The sequence below is a fragment of the Temnothorax longispinosus genome, chromosome 4 (genome assembly GCF_030848805.1).
Source record: "Temnothorax longispinosus isolate EJ_2023e chromosome 4, Tlon_JGU_v1, whole genome shotgun sequence".
Classification (NCBI taxonomy): domain Eukaryota; kingdom Metazoa; phylum Arthropoda; class Insecta; order Hymenoptera; family Formicidae; genus Temnothorax; species Temnothorax longispinosus.
Genome location: NC_092361.1, coordinates 12291639 through 12313220, shown reverse-complemented (window position 1 = coordinate 12313220; position 21582 = coordinate 12291639). Strand labels below are relative to the sequence as shown.

General features: G+C 32.1%; 3 protein-coding genes, 1 long non-coding RNA gene and 1 pseudogene across 8 annotated transcripts; 3 read left to right on the top strand and 2 right to left on the bottom strand.

Moving 5' to 3' along the window:
- Window positions 1-1221: 1221 nt before the first annotated feature.
- On the top strand, window positions 1222-2883 carry Tfiifbeta (transcription factor TFIIFbeta). The gene is made up of 6 exons (XM_071777214.1): window positions 1222-1536; window positions 1837-1988; window positions 2051-2140; window positions 2225-2349; window positions 2422-2565; window positions 2662-2883. Exons 1-6 carry the CDS (start codon window positions 1388-1390, stop codon window positions 2818-2820), a joined length of 819 nt encoding a protein of 272 aa, XP_071633315.1. The 5' UTR covers window positions 1222-1387; the 3' UTR covers window positions 2821-2883.
- Mpi (mannose phosphate isomerase) lies at window positions 2596-5974 on the bottom strand. The gene is made up of 6 exons (XM_071777208.1): window positions 5665-5974; window positions 4673-5003; window positions 4293-4608; window positions 3971-4138; window positions 3693-3895; window positions 2596-3624 (listed from the first exon to the last, which is right to left on the bottom strand). Exons 2-6 carry the CDS (start codon window positions 4988-4990, stop codon window positions 3421-3423), a joined length of 1209 nt encoding a protein of 402 aa, XP_071633309.1. The 5' UTR covers window positions 4991-5003; window positions 5665-5974; the 3' UTR covers window positions 2596-3420.
- Window positions 5975-6135: 161 nt separating this feature from the next.
- On the top strand, window positions 6136-8120 carry LOC139811434 (putative nuclease HARBI1; annotated as a pseudogene).
- Window positions 8121-11277: 3157 nt separating this feature from the next.
- LOC139812415 (GDP-D-glucose phosphorylase 1) lies at window positions 11278-13971 on the bottom strand. 5 transcript variants are annotated; one of them, XM_071777210.1, is made up of 6 exons: window positions 13811-13971; window positions 13447-13688; window positions 13103-13383; window positions 12642-12744; window positions 12258-12567; window positions 11278-11512 (listed from the first exon to the last, which is right to left on the bottom strand). In XM_071777210.1, the coding sequence occupies exons 2-6, from the start codon at window positions 13651-13653 to the stop codon at window positions 11442-11444; spliced, it is 972 nt and encodes a 323-aa protein (XP_071633311.1). In that variant the 5' UTR covers window positions 13654-13688; window positions 13811-13971; the 3' UTR covers window positions 11278-11441. The 5 variants fall into 5 exon arrangements, with proteins under 5 accessions (XP_071633311.1, XP_071633310.1, XP_071633312.1 ...); XM_071777209.1 differs by lacking the exon at window positions 11278-11512 and adding an exon at window positions 11631-11763; XM_071777211.1 differs by lacking the exon at window positions 11278-11512 and adding an exon at window positions 11631-11763 and having other exon boundaries at window positions 13447-13635; window positions 13811-13970.
- A 2022-nt stretch (window positions 13972-15993) lies between these two features.
- Window positions 15994-18580, top strand: LOC139811653 (uncharacterized). The gene is made up of 5 exons (XR_011731691.1): window positions 15994-16487; window positions 16566-16646; window positions 16780-17016; window positions 17088-17213; window positions 17300-18580. It is a non-coding gene; the product is annotated as an uncharacterized lncRNA (long non-coding RNA).
- The last annotated feature ends 3002 nt before the right edge of the window (window positions 18581-21582 follow it).

Here is a 21582-nt window from a genome sequence, read left to right as displayed (position 1 = left end):
GCACTCAAATTAGGAATGTCACCCGCCTTGCACGCACGAATCAAATTCATGGAATGTATATTACATATTGCCTACAATTTGTCTTTCAAGAAGTGGTCAACAACGCCAGAAACACGCGTTCAAAAAGAAGAAACAAAAAAAAGAATACAAGACGCTTTTTATAATAAACTTGAACTGAGGGTAGACATCGTTAAACAAGGTTCCGGATCATCTAATGACGAAAATACTTCTCGACGATTTTTTGCTGATCCAAAAATCACAGCAGAAATAACTGGAGTTGACGAGGAATTGATCAGAAGATTTTCCACAATATTACAAACGATTAATTGTGGTGAAGAAATAAATTCAGAAAAATTCGGCTCTATGCGTACAAGGCAGCGGAAATATTTATTGAAAAATATTCTTGGTACTTAATGCCAATTGTCGTTCATAAAATTCTTCTTCACGGTAAAAAAATTATAGAAAATGCCTCGGAAAATGCAGCGTTACCTGTTGGGACATTATCGGAAGAAGCTCAAGAGGCAAGAAATAAGGACTATAAACGATATCGACTTAATCATAGTAGAAAATGTAGCCGTCTGTTTACAAATGAAGATGTTATGCATATGATGCTCGTGTCATCCGATCCGTTAATAACTAGTTTAAGAAGTAAACCACATCAAAAAAATTTAGACTTAAGCGATGATCGACGCACGAATTACTTTGCTCTTATACGTAAATTAAATGTAAATTGAATTTTTATTTAATTTCAATCAAATACTTGTTCCTATATCATTAATTTTTAATAAATATACACTTTTGCAATTTTTATAAGTCAACATTGAAAGGTTCTATGATCATTCATTGCATATTTTACAAGTAACATAATTTTTTCCGCGATTCGCGCAAACGGCTCTACTGTGCGCCGCGGCCGCAGCATATCCCCTCTAATGGCTCCTGCACACAGGACGCGGCAGCGCGGCATTGCGGCAACGCGGCACCGCGGTAACCAATCACCATCTGCCTTTCCGTACTACTTTCAAAAGTAGAACGGAAAGGCAAGACGGTAATTGGTTACCGCGGTGCCGCGTTGCCGCAATGCCGCGCTGCCGCGTCCTGTGTGCAGGAGCCATAGCCATAACTGGCTAGTTCGGACACGAACCATTAGCACGGACGCAAAAACCAATAACCATGTGCGGTTGCCGAGCGAAACGACGTAGTTGAGTTGCACTTTCTCAGGCGGCGCGTCGGAAAATGCGACACACAAAAATTGACGAAAAACGCCGGGATGGCCTCTCTCAGGTTTCTCTCTGGTAGAGCTCTACCAGAGAGGTTTCTCTCTGCCATTACTGAGAAAAGAGAAAGTGGATAGTTTTGTTTTTCTTACCGAGATATTGAAGAAATAATAATGTCTACGAGTGTCACACACACGGAAAGAGAATTGGATTTGAGCAACGCTGGCCGCGGTGTGTGGCTGGTCAAAGTGCCTAAATACATAGCTAACAAGTGGGAAAAGGCACCTGGCAATATAGAAGTCGGCAAATTGAAGATCACCAAGTGAGTTTATCTCTGATTAAAACTAGAATTGTTTATCCCAAAATGAAAGCATCTTATCTTTAATATATGAGCATGATCTTCGCTTTTGTTGTAAAATTTATTCATCTTGTTTGTTGCATTGTGCTGCTAAATATGAAAACAGCCATGCAAACGTTGAATCTTAATACCTGGTTTATATCCTCTCTATTGTTTACATTTTTTTGTAGTACATGTATCTGCTATAATTTTCCACTTATAGAAATGGATACTTTAATCTGTTTATCTATTAATTTAATTCTCATCTTTATCTACCTTCTCTAGAAATCCTGGACAGAAAGCTGAAGTATCTCTCAAATTATCGGAAGCTGTCTTAGCCTTGAAAGAATCCGGAGAAGGAGAAATACCAAAACAACATAGGTTAGATGTTACAACAGTCACCAGACAGATGCTAGGAGTATTTTCTCATGTTGCCCGTAAGTCTGATGGAATTTCCCAGTTAAGATATTTTTTACAATACTTATCGTTAATTTTGCAGCCTCCGCAAGTTTAGACGCAATTGTTCCAGAAACAGAGAAACTCTTTATGGAAGGAAGGATTGTACAGAAATTAGAATGCAGACCATATGGTATACTATCTTGCACATATAAATGTAGATATATACTTTTATCTTCTTAGAAACAAGTTGCATTATAAAATAAAATTGTTTCAGCTGATAACTGTTACATGAAATTGAAATTAGAAAGTATCAAGAGAGCTTCTGTGCCACAGAGGCAAGTCCAGCAGTTAGATAGAGTTGTACAAAACTTCAAGCCTGTATCCGATCACAAACATAATGTAAGCATTATTTTTATTAACTTTCTTTTAACATTGTGAAACCAATCTTTGACACACAGGAACATTTTACAGATCGAGTATGCTGAAAAGAAGAAAGCAGAAGGGAAAAAAATGAGAGATGACAAGGACGCTGTGCTGGATATGCTTTTTGCAGCATTCGAGAACCATCAATATTATAATATAAGGGACCTTGTAAAGATCACGAAGCAACCTATTGTAAATATATTTTCCATCTGTTCACACAAATAATTCAGAATGCATAGTTTATTTTATAAATTACAATTTTAACATTAAATATGACGTAAATTTCAGGTTTATCTAAAGGAAATCCTCAATGAAGTTTGTAATTATAACTTAAAAAATCCCCATAGAAATATGTGGGAATTGAAACCGGAGTATCGACATTACAAAGTAGAAGAAAAGCCCGCGGAGAGTACCTTAAAGAAAGGCAACGAATCAGAGGATGACTGATTTATATATATAAATATATTTATATGTTTATTAATAAACTTCATCGAATAATGTTTTATATAATATCAATCGATCAATCAATGCTACAGTCCAAGTAGGTCCCGGGCCTCCTCAAATCTTTTAAGGTTTTGAGACAAGATTTGTTTTCTGAAAGTAGGTTGTCAGCCTACCGTCCAATCCCCAACCTTGAGGGTTTTCTCTCTAAATACAGAGAGGTTCTCGTGACAAGATACTTTCAGTGGATTGCCATCACCATCCGAGAGGTGACGATCGTCGCAATTGACGAATTTTTGGTTGGATTAGAACCCGGATCATTGGCGCACGTCACTCTGCGGCATGATTTATGCCGATACTCTACCACATGTTTTATATAATATAGTTATTGTATAAATAAGTTTCTAGATAATGTACAGTTCATAACTGTGCTTCTCAAGATAACGTTTTTCATGTACTCTCGAGAAAATCATGTACATTAGCAAGTAATTAGAAAATTTAACATCATTATGCGTACAGAAAATTTCATGTATAAACTGCTTTAAAATATTAACCATATTTGGCACTTCACAAACATATTATCAACGTTTGATTTAATCCACATTCTCAAACATTTGAAAATGCTTGAAACATCAGCATAGGATGGCAACCACATAAAACTTTCATCTCCACTTCATCATTGGCAGGAATAAACAAAACGGACCCACGGGAAAAAATCTTAGAAGATATTTTTGCTTTACCACCAACTATTAACAGAATGCTAGGCGAGTTTCTCGGTTTTAAACTGTAAGATGGTCGTCCAGGCGGTAACTGCAAGATATTTAAGATAAAAATACAATCGCGATTATTTCACTGAATAATAACGTATCAAAACTCACAGTGATTTTAGCAACTGCAAATTCTGAAACTGGCGGACGAAAAACTTGGGTGAATGTATCTTCTCGGAATGGTTGAATCTTTTTCACAGAAGACGATTTGCATTCAAATGACAATACTTGGATTAAAGTTTCTACATCTTTCAGTTTTGGTGTAAGTCCAGCTCTTATTACATTATCTGAACATGCCATACACTCTATACAATCTGAAAATTGGATTGAAAACTCAATTTATTATATTTGAGTAAACATATTAAAATCCAAATCCAAAAATAATTTACCGCCAGAGAGATACGCGTGAGGTACGTTTGGTCCAATGTATATGGCTTCACCTGGCTGCAGCGTTACATAATTAAATAGATATATTGCAAAACAGCCTACATCTCCAGGATAATCCCCATGCAAACGTTCTAACAGATCGGCTTTTATCCACTGCCTATAAGAATCATCTGAGAGCGACTAAACATGATTATATTTTCTAACAAAGGATTCTTCCGACGAAGAAGAACGTAAAGATACACAAGTATACAATAAAGTATGGTATAATCATTAAATTACGGTACAATCAATAAATTATGGTACAATCGTTAAGAAAGTTATTACCTGTATTGTGTAATCTGTCTATCAAGCTTCTCAATTGCTGTGTTACTTTATTGGAATCACAAGTCATAAGACTGTAAAAACACTGTTGCAAAGCGTCGCTGATTGTAGAATCAGCTGCTTGAGATAAGCGATGAACATTGGTTTCCCCTACGACGGCAAATAACTCCGATATGTTATTCAGATAATCTTTTATTTCATCAAGTGGACGGAATCCGCATAGTGCTTCAAAAGGACACAGAGCTATCGCTAGTTCCGGTTTATGATTCGGATCTTTGTAAATATCCGGATATAACTCGTGCAGCTCCTTCGCCTTTTTCTGAAAGACCACAGATTGATTGTAACGCACCACACTTTTATGCTTAATGGAAAAAAGATGTTACCTTATCCGGATGTACTTGAATGGACAAAGCTTTACTTATAGACAAGACTTTAAAGAGGAAAGACAAGTTGGAACCAAACATTTGTACTCCGTTGCCACCTAACGTCTCGATATTCTCTTGGATGTATTTCTGCAGAGGTACATCTGTGTCCTTAAGATACGATGGACCATTCTTGTGAGTGCCCATCCATAATTCTGCATAAGTCTTCTGCTCATCCACTATGAAATCGGCATTGGCTGATTTTATCAAAGACGCGACAATACTGTTCATACCACGTTTTCCCCAATCGTACATTTGAATTGTACATTTGAGTTCCATCTTCAAGATACATCTACAACAAGAAACAAACATTTTCAATACATATAAGTATAAACATTTTTATGCAATATAAATAACTAAAAATTATTTTTCTTGCTTTTGACATTTCTTTAATAAAAAAATGTATAGAGAAGAGCATTCAGAAAAATATACTATTCGCCAAAGTTAATCAAAAGTTCTTAATGAGCACAAATAAAAAAACTGATCCTGCATTAAAAGTAATCTTTTTGATAATAGATGACTATATAATACAATCGTATGTTTTTATTTTGATAATGCATTTTAATAATACGATTTGTTTGTTTCTATTTATATAAAACAAAATGCTTTATCATACTTTTACTTCGATATCCTCTTTGCTTGTGCATACCGACTTCGTGCGTGAAACCTTGAATCTCGAATAATTCTATGCTTTCTCAAAAATTTTTTATATGCTCATGTAACTTTCGTAATTATTCGGAAAATAAATTTCTCAACGCAAAGAAAACTAAAGAACTCCAGAGAGCCAGATTATTGATCCATCTATCGCCTCAATTATATACATTTACTGATAAATATACAATCATTGAAATTTGCGCTCTTGTTAGTATAACGCATATATATTTATAATGTAACGCTTTAAAAAAAAAAAAACGGGCAAATTAACGTAATATCTCAAATGCCTGCTGTCGTACCTGCGTTATTTGACTCGAGGGTCACCTTATTACGAGATCTTTCTTATCATCCCGATACTGTATATATATGTATGTACATACCGTACATACATACTTATGTATTTCCCTCTCTTTAAAAACACTCGGCAATTCCTCTCGTCGAATAACATCGTTGTTACATCGCACACTTCGTTCTTATAATGTAATCGATTCGTATATAAACACGGGAGAAACGACTGTTTATAACCGAAGATTCGGACCAATTCGGACCCGCGGACCATTCGGACAATTTGGAGGTTGTAATTAATCGGTGTTTCGGTGCTACTGCTACCAGAGAGAGGTTTCTCTCTGCTGCTACTAAATTCTTTTTGAGCTAGCTACACCATATCACACTTTCTGCACTTAAAATAGTACCAGCGTGACGGAGGTCGATTCTTATCTTGACCTTGGGGTCGATTGTGTATCTCGAAACCTAAAAATGACAACAAGTGAGCATTTTCTTGATTGGGTAAGTTTCACTATAGTGAAAGTGCGGGATATTTCACGTGAGATTACTCGACAAGAAATTTTGTGTCGAATAACGCCAAATTGTGTCGAAAATATTGGTGCAGTCAGTCTGAGCAATAGAAAACAGACGCTAAAAGCTAAAAGATGGATTATGTCGTTGCTATGTTATTGATGGGAGAAGAAGAAGAAAGAAGAAGAAGAAAGAAATATGAATAAGGAGCGGCAAAATAATTTAAATTTAATAAGAAGAAGGTTAAGGGATACTCAAAATCCGTTTGATATCCCAGACAGTTCATTTCTCAAACTGTATAGGTAAGATAAAAGCAAATTATATTTTATTATATATTACAATTTTATATATATTGCAATGTTATATATTACATAATTGGCAATATCATATAATTTACACCCCAATTTACACATAAATTGAGTAATTTATTTATATGTATTTTTAATAATTTTATATTATATATTTTATTGTTATCATGTTACACATATATACATTATACAATATTTATATATGTTAAGATTGCCCAAGGTAGCAACTCAACAACTAATAGAAGAATTAATCAATTTCATGCCAGTTCCAAAAAGAACAACAGCAATTCCTCAAAATTTGCAAGTAAGTATAGCTTTCTAATTTATTCTTTTTCTATTTTATTCATATTTTTAATTGTTATAATTTTAGATATTTGCAACACTTCATTTTCTCGCATCCGGTTCTTATCAAAGAAAAGTCGGGCAGGATTTTTTGTCATGCATGAGTCAAACATCAATCTCCGTTTTTATTCATGCTACAATAAATGCATTTAACAGAATTATGGGACAATGGATTAAGTTTCCAACATCAGATAGAAGAAAACAACAAATTAAAGAAGAGTAAGTATATGAACAATACACATGAAGTGTATTATATTTTATATAAAAATTGTTAAAATTTAATATTTTATCTTTAATGTCAGATTTTTCGAAAAAACTGGATTTCCAGGAGTGATTGGAGCTATTGATGGGAGTCATATAGCTATCTTTCCTCCACAAACTGAGCGAGAACACTTATTTATTAATAGGAAGTTATATCATTCCTTAAATGTGATGCTTGTACGTATAAAATAATATAACATATAAAGTAAAGATAATATGCACGATAGAAACGATAAGAAGTGCTTAGTAATAATAATAAATGCGATGTTATTGCAAATAGAAATACAATAATTTATATTTATATCTTTCTATATTAGGTGTCTTCATACAGCAATGAAATATTAGCGGTAAATGCGATGCATGGAGGAAGGACGCATGACTCGAGAGTCTTTCGTTCTTCGCGTTTGTTCCATCACTTAGAAAGACGGCAGGAAGCAGGCGAAAGAGGTTCATGGCTTATAGGTATAGCTAATAATATATTATTAACTTATATATATTTACATAGTATTATTTAATAGATTTACTTATTTTTATGATTTAATATTATAAATTATGCGTTTTAATATGTGTTATAGGAGATTCTGCATATCCGCTTATGCCTTTTTCTGTTAAAACCAATCTTAATGCACCTATGGGATCTCCAGAATTTAGATATACACAACATATAACAACAGCACGATGTGCTGTGGAAAGATGTATAGGTATTTTAAAAGGCCGATGGCGATGTTTACGAAAAGAAAGGGCATTGCATTATCAGCCAGAATTTGCAGGTATTAAGCATAATTTCCTCTAAATAAAAAAACAATGTTTTTTGCTTCCTCATAGAGGAAGCTTTGTTTTTAGTATTTATTATCGTATTTCTTTTTTTTAGCTCATATTGTAAATGCATGTTGTGTTCTACACACAATATTGCTGTAAAATGGAGAATTCCACCAAATGAAATATACTTAGAGGACATAGATCAAGAAGCACCAATACCATGTAATGATGTTAATGAAAATGATGCTGAACAAATACGAAGAAATATTGTTAGATGGTATTTTGAATAGTTTTTTATTTAAACATACATATGCATATACTGCTGTACAGATAGTTTAGTAATAAGATTCTTAATATACATTTGTAATAAAAACAGAATATTAAAGTAATATTTATTTTCATTAATAATATGTATGCAACGTATACTTTTATTTCTAATGTATCTAGAATATCAATAAACTTTCTTAAGCATATTAAAATGTATCAATTAACTGAAGTCATAAATCTCAACAATCTCAGTCTCACCTAACTTAAGCTCAAGATGTGATCACAGTAATAGATCACATATCTGACGTTGTGTTTAATAAAAATATTTATGCATACGACTATTTTTTTAATTAATTAATAATATGCAACTTATATTATTTCTAATGTATCTAGAATATCAACTTTGTTAAGCGTATAAAAATATATTAACTGGAGTAAGAAATTGTAACACTCAGTCTCATCTAACTTAAACTCAAGATGTGATCACAGTAATAGATATCACATATTTGACTTTGTGTTTTACAAAAATATAATATGCATTAGACTAGGTACTCTCCAGTTTTCGTGTTCTGTATTTGATTTCATTAATATAAATCCAATAAACTAAACAGAACAAATAAACTAAAAAAACGAGCAAACAAATAATGTATACTTAATACTTCACTAAATAAACTGTAGTATATAAGTAAAAATATATAATGTATGCATACATCACAAAATTGACGATGTATCTGTGGTTAGTTTAAGGAGAGAGACAACTCTCTTTGAACCTCATCTTCAACCTCTTGACCCTCTTGAACATCTGTTGTCAGGTATTGTGGACATAAGTCTTCTCGCAAAGATGTCACGTTGTCATTCATATTTTGTAGTTGCTGCAAATTGCTTTAAAGGTATTACTTCTTCTCTTTTCAATGCTAACTTTTTTTTTTTCAAATCCAACATTTCTTGTTTAATATTCTCAGATAAAGTTGATTTCTTTTCTAATAAATTAATTGCTGTTGCCATAAGCCGTGGTTTCTTTGCACCTAAATATAAAAAAAAGTAATTAAAAAATAATATTTAGATATATTTTATTAAAAGATTTGGTATACCTTCTGAACGTTTTGTAATATATTTCTCTTATCATCTAAAGAAACAGTTGTTTCACAAGTTGTTTTACTATCTTGTTCCTACAAATATTTAAATAAAATACAATAAAATTAAATTTATATTAATCCATACTTATAAAAAAAAATAATACTATAACGCGTGTCCAAAAAGGATCTTATGCATACCAAATTTTCCTTATTTTGGTGTACATTCTTCACGTTATGTAATGATAAAGTAAATGTTTCATCATATTTTTTCACTTTTGTATTTGGCTCAATACTACGCTTTCTCTGTTTTACATGTATATTGCGTATATTCTGCATATTAGTATTTTTGATGATAACATAGATACTGATTCCATATGCTGCTTATTTTGTTGAATAGGAGAATGCGCTTCATATGATTCCAAAAGTTCATCATTGGAATTATCATTTAAAAATATATCTTCTGTTTCGTCTTGTTTTTCATTAATGTTATATGATGAAGTAGATAAACTGAGAGTTTTATTATTATCATAACTTGGCATTACATCTGTAAATCCACCTTCTGAAATATCTTTTAAACCACTAGCATCAGGTGTTAAAAACTTTATTAAGGCATCCTCTGTTGCAGATAATTGCAAATCTTTTGGTGATCCGCCACCTGTCCCCATCATATATTGCTTGTGCTTTGCCACCTTTTTTAAGGTATTAGATTTCCAGTCTCTCCACGTCTACAAGAAATACGATAAGCAATAAATAATAATTTTACATAGTTACATAGTTAAAAAGTAAATATATACAGTGTCCCAAAACTGATAAATATTAAAATGACAGATATTTTTTTGTAGCGCTGGAACTTATTACTTATTTATACAACTCTATATACACACACACACACATACACACAATAAGTTCCAGGTTTAACAATTAAATTATAATATGTATGGCCATAATTAAGAAATAAATGTATAAACATAGGTTGTTTAAAAAATTGTTACACAGTTATAACAAAAATATGAAAAAAGAGATAATGGGCTTCTTCTTACTATGAATATAGAAAAGAATAAGTTGCATTTATAGGTTATATCGTAAGCAAAAATTCTTATTTGTAATTTCATGTCTTTGTTTGATAAAAGTTCTTATATATTATTAAGTTATAAGCTCTTACATATTCATAAGTACTATGTACTATGTAATATATTAAAAATTACCTTAGCCCATTCCTTTGCTGTTTTCCGTGGTCCATATCCTGCTGTGTTTAAAGATAATGATAATTTTTCCCAAAGTTCATCCTACAAATGTTTAAACAATATAAATGACATACACAAATAACATTTATAATAATACTACTTATAAAAAAATATATTTGTAATAGATCTAATTGTCATTCATAACACTTACAATTTTTCGTTTATTTTCACCGTTATATCTTAAACGACCACGACCAAAATCAGGATACCGTTGCATAAAACGAATTATGCATACTTTTTGTTTTTCAGTGACATTCATTGTAATAGTCGTATATTCGATAAAACACGATAATCATGCACAATAATATACGATAATATACGAAAAAAAAGAGACAAATGGCGATTTGACAATTCCGCCGTGGATGGCCGCGTGAAGTTCGCTCACGTGAGCATAGGGATGTCATATTTTCACTTGGATCATAGCCAATCGCGCGTATTCCTTCCCGTGAGATGGCGGTGAGATGAAAGTGTGAAAAGTGAGAATGTTCGACAGAGATACACAATCGACCCCTTGAGACGAGGTGTGAAAATTACAAAAGTGAGGAAATTCACTAGAAAATCTACAATTTCATTTGTCGAAATCTAGTAAATCTGGGGGTCGATTACGGTTCTTGGGGTCGATTCTGGGGGCTTATTACGATTCTTGAAACGAGGTGAAAGTTACAAAAGTGAGGAAATTCACTAGGGTATCTATAATTTTATTGGTCGAAATCTAGTAAATCTGTTCACTTTTGTAATTTTCACCTCGTTTCTAGAACCGTAATCGACCCCCTGTATCTTGGGACGAGGTGAAAATTACAAAAGTGAGGAAATTCACTAGCGTATCTACGATTTCATTTGTGGAAATCTAGGGGCCTATTACGTATCTTTTCACGAGGTGAAAATGCGAAAAGTGAGAGAATTCACTAGAGTATCTACGATTTCATTGGTCGAAATCTAGTAAATCTGTTCACTTTTCGCATTTTTACCTCGTGAAAAGATACGTAATAGGCCCCTTAGTAAAATCTGTTCACTTTTGTAATTTTCACCTCGTTTCAAGATACACAATCGACTCCCTGAATCCACCATTGCAATGCTTCCTACTTGGGAGACATCCTGTATATTTGAAAATTTCAAGTATAGTAATAAAATTTTAATTATCACAATGTAATAAATTTCAACAAATATTAATTTATAGATTTAATTATATTGCAACAAAATAAAAAAACTATCATTCTATAATAAACATTTTTATTTTTTCAAAATAATTTTAAGCTCATCTTTGATTAATAAAAAATATTCTTCCGTAATATTACAAAGAACATTAATTACATCATCTTCTGTTAGATTATTGTACATATTTTCATCTAAAATACATGTATTACGTTATAATTATTTATATTATTGAATATAAAAATACAAAAAACTCTTTATACAGGGTGTTAAAAAAAATTTTTCGATTTCTACAAACATTGTAGGAATAAGGGCTCGGGCACATAGAATAACTTAAGCAGTAAGCAAATCAGCCAATCACAGTCAAGAACTTAAGACAACGCAAGCGATAGCGAATCCATACTGTTGATTTTCTTACTGCTTACGACTTACGTCTGTCTGCTTAAGTTTTTTATGTGCCCGGGCCCTAAGTATTTTTTTTTATTTAAAATGTATGACAATAAATGGGAACCACATAGAACACCTCTTATAGTATAAGATAAAGATTGGTCCATATCTTAACAGGTATTTGATTTAGGACCCATGTTTACTGGACATTTTCTTCTTATTTTGATGAGTATTACTTGCTCTCAAAATATGGAACACTTTTTTTAAACACCCTGTATTCAAATACAGATTTTATTCTTACCTCTAATTGATAAATGTCCAAAAAGTTCGCAAACTCCAGGTATAAATGCAGTTGTATCTTTGACACCAATTAATGACTTTCTAGCCCAAATATAAATACGTATATCGTTATATAATTCATCATTAGATTTTGATTTTGCTCGTGTAATATATACATTATGTGCCATTCGACGTAATTGTAAATAGTTCACTACAAGAAATGTGCGAGATACAAAATCTTCAATATTTTTAAAATCAGACAATTTAAGACAGAATCCTTTTGCTGGATAATCTACTAACAAGTGTATACCAGAAATATAACTGCAAACATCCTAAAACAAAATTAATATCGATAACATCTTGCAAATATTTACAACAAGTTGTTATCGAAAATAATATTACCTACAATATATTCAAGAAGCATCTCGTATTTTAAATAGTATAAATGCCAATGTAAATGATTAACAGAGGCATGCGCACATAAGCCATTGAAAGCAGCCCTTAAAGACCTAAAGTAAAAATAAAAAATTAATCCAAATTTAACCGACACAACTGGCCAAAATTACCCCTTTATTGAAAAATCACAACGTTTTAACCCTTATCGGGTCCTTTCCAAGTGAAATATTATTACAAAGCCGCAATATATACGAAAAAAACATCATACGTCGCTAGACGTTGATTCCTACTAGTTACATCGTGCGTACATACAATGTTTTTGTATGTTAAATAATAAAATGTAAAAGTGTAGAAATACGTCTAGCGACGTATGATGTTTTTTGTGTACCTATATGTTGCGGCTTTGGCGGAAATTTTATATATATATAATTTCATGTCACATTTAAATATTTCTAATATAACAATAATTACCATAAATTGCTTAATAGACATAATTCTATTACTTTGCGAAGACTATACTCTGTCATAATTTGTGGCAAACATTTTAAACGTTCTGTAAGAAGTAAACAATGACTTTGTTCCAAAGGACTGGCATTAATTGCAACTATGTCATTTGTGTCGCCATTTCCTATGTCAAATAATATTTCTTGCTGTGTTAGCTTAGTGAAATTAAAACCTATAGGGCTAAAAGATTGTAACGTAGATGTGATTGATTCCGGAGCACGTCTACACTGAGCTCTATCTGGATTTAACTGAAATTGTCATTGCATTATGCATTAGACAAAAATATTATTTTTAGATATTAATGAGTATACCTGTATTAGAAATCTGTATTTTCCCTTCAATGTTTTACTCTCTCGTATATTTAAAATATAGCGAAATGCTTTAATTTCTTCAGCTTGTTTCCACATATGCTTCAAAACATTATCAAATAAAGACTCATTTTCCTCGCATGAATTAATGATAAAATTAAAATCCTTTGTATCATAAACAAATGTAGTAATCTGTTTACATGAAAACATATTGCGTATGATTTATACCAAATGCATTGAGTAAACTATAAAAATAAACACAATGATATATTGATAAATTAACATTAATTAACATTAATGTTAATACTTTAGACTATAGGTAATTATAAAAGAAAGTGGCTTCCTCATCGATTTGGCTGAAACTTACCAGTCTTGTGTATTTTTGTACGTACAATACGAATACGAAAGTTAAAGTTGTCACTCTCACGCAGGACAAAAGTTATAAAGTACTAAAAATAACAGTTGTGGGGTTAGGAAATCTGTTATATCGGCAGCATATAGATACGTATATATATACATACATACATACATACCACTGAACATGGTGTATATGTAACAAGGTGTGCTACGGCGCAGGGATTTCTACTGACCAATAAGAGAGCGTGACAAGATTCCGCCATTTTAATTCAAATGGATATTAAAACGAAAATTCGGGCAAGAAAGAGTTTTAATAAAAGATCTTTTGTGTGTAACTATAATTTAAATTTATACGGTAAATATATATTTTTTTAAAAATAATGAATACAAACACAAACATAAATAAACAAATATAACAAATACATAAACACGTATAAGAAACAATAAACACATAATAAACCGCATATAGAAGATATATAGGAAGAATTAAATTACTCTTTATTTGAGAATTATGTCATTTTTCTTTTATGTCTTATTATATTCTATTATTTTCTACCGAAATTTTTTTATTAATTATTCGATGTCTTAATTATATATATGTATGATGTATTTTTACACTTTTTTAATGAACACGACGGCATTATAAAAAGTATATATATATTTAACAAAATGTTTTTTATATTGCATTGGCTGCGTTCAGCAGAACGTTTATTTTGCAACTGTTGGAAGTTTTTTGAGCTCAGGGGGTCGATTTATCTTGGGACGATCGAGGTGAAAAATTACAAAAGTGAGAAAATTCACTAGAGACTCTACCAATTTCATTTGTCGAAATCTAGTAAATCTGTTCACTTTTGTAATTTTTACCTTGTCTCAAAATACAGAATCGACCTCCATTAGATTATTTCTCTACATCTAGGGGTCGATTCTGTATTTCAAATGAGTTATTCACTCACTTTTCGCACTTTCATCTCACATGAGTTTGTTCGCACGATTCTGTAACGTTGGTATGTAACGAGGTGAAAATACGAAATCACTAGAACCACAATGGTGAAAAGTATTTTGTGTGAACTTGTGAAACGCAGCTCTGGTAACTTAACCGGTCAACTTCGACTTTATTAATTTTCATATTTTTTTATCGTTTGTTGGTTGTTTGTTGGTGATTGTTGGCCTAATTACAACGTTTGTTGGTTCTTAATTTTTTTTTAAATTTAAAAAGAAAAATTAGCATTAAGTTAGCCGGAAAAATTTTATTTTTAATTTCAAAAAAGCCTAATCGATGCGTAATCGTTTGCTGATGATTGTTGGTCTAATTTTAGCGTTTGTTGGTTTATTATTAGTCTTAAAAACGAAAAAAAAAACGAAAAATTATCTCACATATTAAAGTAATCGAAGATTGGTTTATTTGCCTACGACTTAAGCTTTATTTCTATCAATTTAAGGCTAACATCTATAAAACTGCCATATGAATACGGGCCTTAACATCGGCAGAAAATCGCGAAAAGATCAAGAAACATGGTGGTTCGTGGGAAGCACACACACACACACACACACACACACACACACACACACACACACACACACACACACACACACACACACACACACACACACACACACACACACACACACACACACACACACAACGGGGGGGTGTGCGAGGGGGGGGCCTTCGGCCCCCCCCCTCCCCCGCACCCACCCCGCCGGTAGGCTGCGTGGACCTCGCTTTACAACATAAAGTACATGCTAAGTTGTAAAACGAAATTATAAAGTACATGCATGGGGGAGGGTGCAGGGGAGAAAAGCCTTTCTGTTCACGTGCGCTCACGCATGTAAGTCCCCTTGCACCCCTCCATGCATGTGCTTTATAATTTCGTTTTACAACTTAGCATGTACTTTATGTTGTAAAGCGAGGTCCACGCAGCCTACCGGCGGGGTGGGTGCGGGGGAGGGGGGCCGAAGGCCCCCCCTCGCACCCCCCCGTTGTGTGTGTGTGTGTGTGTGTGTGTGTGTGTGTGTGTGCTTCCCACGAACCACCATGTTTCTTGATCTTTTCGCGATTTTCTGCCGATGTTAAGGCCCGTATTCATATGGCAGTTTTATAGATGTTAGCCTTAAATTGATAGAAATAAAGCTTAAGTCGTAGGCAAATAAACCAATCTTCGATTACTTTAATATGTGAGATAATTTTTCGTTTTTTTTTTTCGTTTTTAAGACTAATAATAAACCAACAAACGCTAAAATTAGACCAACAATCATCAGCAAACGATTACGCATCGATTAGACTTTTTTGAAATTAAAAATAAAATTTTTCCGGCTAACTTAATGCTAATTTTTCTTTTTAAATTTAAAAAAAAATTAAGAACCAACAAACGTTGTAATTAGGCCAACAATCACCAACAAACAACCAACAAACGATAAAAAAATATGAAAATTAATAAAGTCGAAGTTGACCGGCTAAGTTACCGGAGCTGAAGAACGCGGAGATCTCGGGAAGTTATAAAGGTGTCCGGACGTGTTTTGACCGATTTATATGGTTATTAATATATTGTGATATTTGTTAGTTTTTTAAATAAATAAATATGAATGTGACTGAAAAGCAGAAGCAAATTCTAATAAATTTTATGTGTAACCATCCGGATTTCGGAAGAGGGAGGTTAAGGTACAATCGTGAAAATAAAAGGAAATTAGTAAGTGACTTTATAAACACTAAATAATAGAAATAATAAATTCAAAGTTAATAAGTATCAATGTATATATTTTTACAGGACTAGTTATGGGAAGAAATAACGACAAAATTAAATTGTACAGGTTCTGGTCCGCGAAAGTCATCGAAAGAATGAGCAAAAGTAAAAAAAATATGACTTTATATTTAGTGTTAAATAAGAATTTTTATTTAATGTTGTAAATTATGCAGTTTTGCATAATATTATCTTATTTTATACAATTCCATAGCATTGTCATAATTTTTTTTTATTACAGACGAGGCGTGACTGGAAGTCTAATTTGTTGAAAAGAGTGGCTACGTACAAAAGTTACGCAGCAAGTACTGGTGGGGGACCACCAAAAACTTTGGATCTGACTCCTTCAGAAGAGGATTTGTTAGCATTTTTGACGCCTGATGCTAGTGGAATATCCAACATTCCCGAAGGAGAAGCTATTGATTTGCCTTTACAAGATTCTTCATGTGCGACTTCCCCAAGAGAGATTAATTTTGAGGTAGGTATTTAGGTATATTGCTTTACAATAGAATTTTAAAATTATTAATTTTGTCATCCTATAAATTTCAGAAACATTACCCCGAGAATGAAATGACTCGTCCTTCAAGAATGTCACCTAGCTCACTGGTTTCAAATAGCAAATATTCTAAATTATTTTTGAACGTAATAAATGATAGGGAGGATTTTTCAAATAATGTGAGTGATGATACATAATGTTTCTTTTTATAACGATTTATTTCTTGCAAAGTAGTATGTACAAAAGAGATTTTGTTCTGTTTCAGATATCCTCCAGCGTATCTACATCTTCAAAAAATTTACAAAAAGAAAATGTACAAGATGTAGAAAATGTACAAGATACCCAAAATGTATATTGCAACTACTCCATAAAAAACAAAAGACTTTCTGATCGATGGTAATAATTAAGGACGTTCTCTCGTCCTTATAGAGAAAATTGATTTTTTTAGGATTTTCTTGAAACTGTGAATATACGTTAATTTAGGTGTGCTTTATGCGTGGTATAAATTTCAGTACCTCTTCCGGGATAAAAAATCAAGATACTGAGCCTCAAAGTTTCAACTTTTACTAATGAAAAGGTTTTCCAGGCCAAACGATAAGAGATACGAGATTGGCCAAGAGGACCAAAGTTGCTTCTCTCGTCGAGTTCTATAAGGAAAAAATGCCAAAACTAAAAAAAATTAAATTTTAAATTTTTTTTTTAAACTTTAAGGCTCAGTATTTTCATTTTTTATCCCGGAAGAGGTACTGAAATTTATACCACGCATAAAGCACACCTAAATTAACGTATATTCACAGTTTCAAGAAAATCCTAAGAAAATCGATTTTCTCTAGTATAAGGACAGAGTGGAGACCTCTGTCGGCCGGTCGAAAATTACGGATTCGCTTTTCCCAAAGTTTAGCCTAATTAATTAACGAATCTCATTTTACTTATGCTCGTTTTAATCAGTAAGATCAGCCGCAAGCTGGTACAGAGCCGGATTTTGGAAAAAGGATCGAAATAAAATTTATAATAAATGTGGGGAAACGCGCAGCTAGACACGGGTCAGGTTGGGTCAGCTGCGAGTCCGTATTTTATTTATAATAAATTTTTAAGAGCCAAAATGCAAAATCCGGCTCTGTACCAGCATGCGGCTGATCTTACTGATTAAAATGAGCCTAATTTTAATGAGATTCATTACGTAATTAGGCTAAACTTTGGGACAAACGATTCTCACTAGTAAGAGCAGCTTATGGGGAATTTCCGTGGTAACATACTGACAAGGGCTGTGTTCAGAGGTGCCAATGGTGCTGTTTGCCCGCTGCCTGCGCGCCTGGTGGGGACACGCACACAGCTGACGGAGCCGTGTACGTGTGCGCTGGGCGCTCGGCGGCGACTCGGCGCGACTCGGCCAGCTTCGGGCGGGTAGAAGAGCGCAGACAGCCATAGCCGGTTCGAAAGTCGTATGCGTTAGCGCGTAGGCTGACTTGGCTCGTCTATTATGTCTCACGTCTATTATGTATCCCTTCTCTGATGAGGATTTATAAATAAAATATATATTATGACATTGCAGATGACAATAAAATATCCTTCCCACACTAGTCGTGAAACACTATCGTGTGTTTCTTAATTATTTAAAAGTAATGAAACTAATAACAAAAAAATGTTAGTAAAATTGATCGCAATTACATAAATAATATCTAATAAAATTTATCTTTATTTTAAAAATAAACTATATAAAAGAAATAAAAAACAAAAAAAGCGTAAATAATAGAAATCCACTCTTGGCCAATATGTACGCTTTCTTCTAAAAAAAATCATGTTATTAATTTAGAAAATAAATTATTTTTAACACAAGAAAAGTGAAATAAAACATTAAATTATATATTGTTTGTTTTAGAAATATTGTTTTGATAGTATAATTACTTCGATCGCTATTAGCAAATACATGTAATATAAAATTAAAAAAAGAAATAAATTATTTGTGCAACAATATGATAAATTTATTGTAATATTTGTTCTCAAATTGTGCATGGACAACGTACATATTGTTGGAAACCGCGAGAAGGTGGTGGTCTCTTCTGTCAAGAGAAAATGTAAAAATTGTTTTCTTTAATATTAACAATTCTTTACATTTCCTACGAATGCAGATAGAACAGAGAAAGAGAGAGTGAGTGAGAGAGAGAGAGAGAGAGAGAGAGAGAGAGAGAGAGAGAGAGAAAAACAGAATAGGTATAAAGGATAAATATAAAATAGATATAAAAGGATAGACAAAAATATACAGGACAGAACATAGAAAAAAAGTGTGCAAGTAGAAACTTGCACATTGCTTCTTCATAGTTTTTAAGTGTGCAAGTAGAAACATGCACATTGCTTTCTTATAATTTTTAAGTGTACAAATTATAAATTTGAACATTACTTTCTCACAATTTTCAAGTATGCGAATTATAAATTTGCACGTTGCTTAATCAACATTTTATTTTGCTCATAAAGCTTCCTCTTATGAGGAAGCCTTTTTATATGTATAATTATTAGTAAATATTTATTAATTTGGCTTCCTCAAAGAAGAAGCTTTATGAGCGAAATAAAATGTTGATTAAGCAACGTGTAAATTTATAATTTGCATACTTGAAAATTGTGAGAAAGTAATGTTCAAATTTATAATTTGTACACTTAAAAATTATAAAGAAGCAATGTGCAAGTTTCTACTTGCACACTTTTCTTATTGTGATAATCTTTATTGCGACTAATATTTGTTATACTATTACAAAAATAAATTAAGTAATTAATGATTTTACTAAAATGATCCCTATTAATTTTGGATATTTCTTAATTTTTCCATTTTGTTCCATTTGTTTATTTATACATTAGTTTTTTATTTCTACTTTAAAATAATTTTTTAAATATATAAAAATTGCTTTTATTACTAAAATTATGAAATAATAAATTAGTAGTACAAATGGAGTTTTACAATCGACATCTGCTATCGTTAGAAAGTAGGAGACTAACCTTTGATCTTACATTTATTTTTAAGCTTCTTAATCACTCTATTGATTGTCCGGATTTGTTGGAACGTATCTATTTTAACATCCCGACTAGAGAAGTAAGACAGTACTCCATCTTCCACCTCGAGTATCACCGTACTTTGTATAGCGCAAATTCTTGTGTAAATAGGCTAATAATATCTGCAAGTAATTTCTCCAATAGGGTTGACTTTTTTGGTGGCTCTGTATCAACTTTTAAACAAAAACTTTCTCGTCTACTCTTGTAACCTGAATGTTCTCCATATTATGTTGTAAAATTTTAATTTTATCTTATTGTTCTTGTTTTTCTTTTCTCTTTGTACGCTAAAGGGTTTATTACCCGTTAATAAAGTTTATTATTATTATTATTATTATTATCACAATGTCGACGGCAAAAACATTGCCATAATGAGCGTCGTGCCATCAAGTTGGCGACAACATTGCTCGTAGTTGAACTCTTTTCCACACTACACAAGAGGTAGAGCAAGGCGCGTTCGCGGATATTTTTTCTAATTCTGTATTACGTTGCATTTTGGCACTCAAGTCAACTGTAACCCTTAAAGACTATACCTCAAGTTTCAATTTTGAACAATTTAAATTATTGGCAACTTTTTCTAATTCTGTTATATTCTTCAGTTTTTTCTACCCCTATTTCATATATAATTCTTTAAAATTTGGTTAATTAGACTCAACTTTATAAGGGTTCTATGTATGTACAGATTCTCCGAAATGTCAAATGTCTGTAACTCAAGAACTGATTAACCAAATCTTAAAATATTATATATGAAATAGGGGTAAAAAGAACTGAAGAATATAATAGAATTAGAAATAGATCGATATCTAAAATATTGAGAAAACTACAGCGTAAAACACACTTTTCTAAAAAATGAAAATCCCCTTAAAATCCATACCGGTCAACAGATTTTAATAAAATTAGAGGAGAATATACTTTCTATGATACTCTATTTGTGTGCAAAATTTCAACCCGGTATCTAAAAAATTGTAGAAGTAGATACGTGTACAAAAAATCTGTACACACACATACACACATACATACTTCCGGACATTTTCTATTAATATGATTTCTTGACATTTTGGAACATTCTAAATTTATTTTCATCTAAATCTCGAAAAATTTTTTTTTTACTATCACAAAGCTTCCTTTATGAGGAAGCAAAAAGAAAAGAGTATTAGTTTTAAGGTCACTTTACACGATTTATATAATTCACGACAGTTTGTGACAAAATTGCATATATAAAAAAACATTCAAAAAATTAGAGGTACATGTAAAAAAATATATACATATACAAACATATGTATACATCATACATGCATTAATTATATATCTTCAAATGTTTTCTTATAGATTACAAAATACAAAACATAACAAATAGAATTATATAATTCTTCTGTCGTGAATTATAGATTGTCTAAAGACTCTAAAGTAACCTTTACACTAGAAATACCAAATAATTTTCTACCGTTTCAATTTTTAAAAGTAATGTTACATTAATCATGTTAAAGACCGAATAAATCGAATAATTTT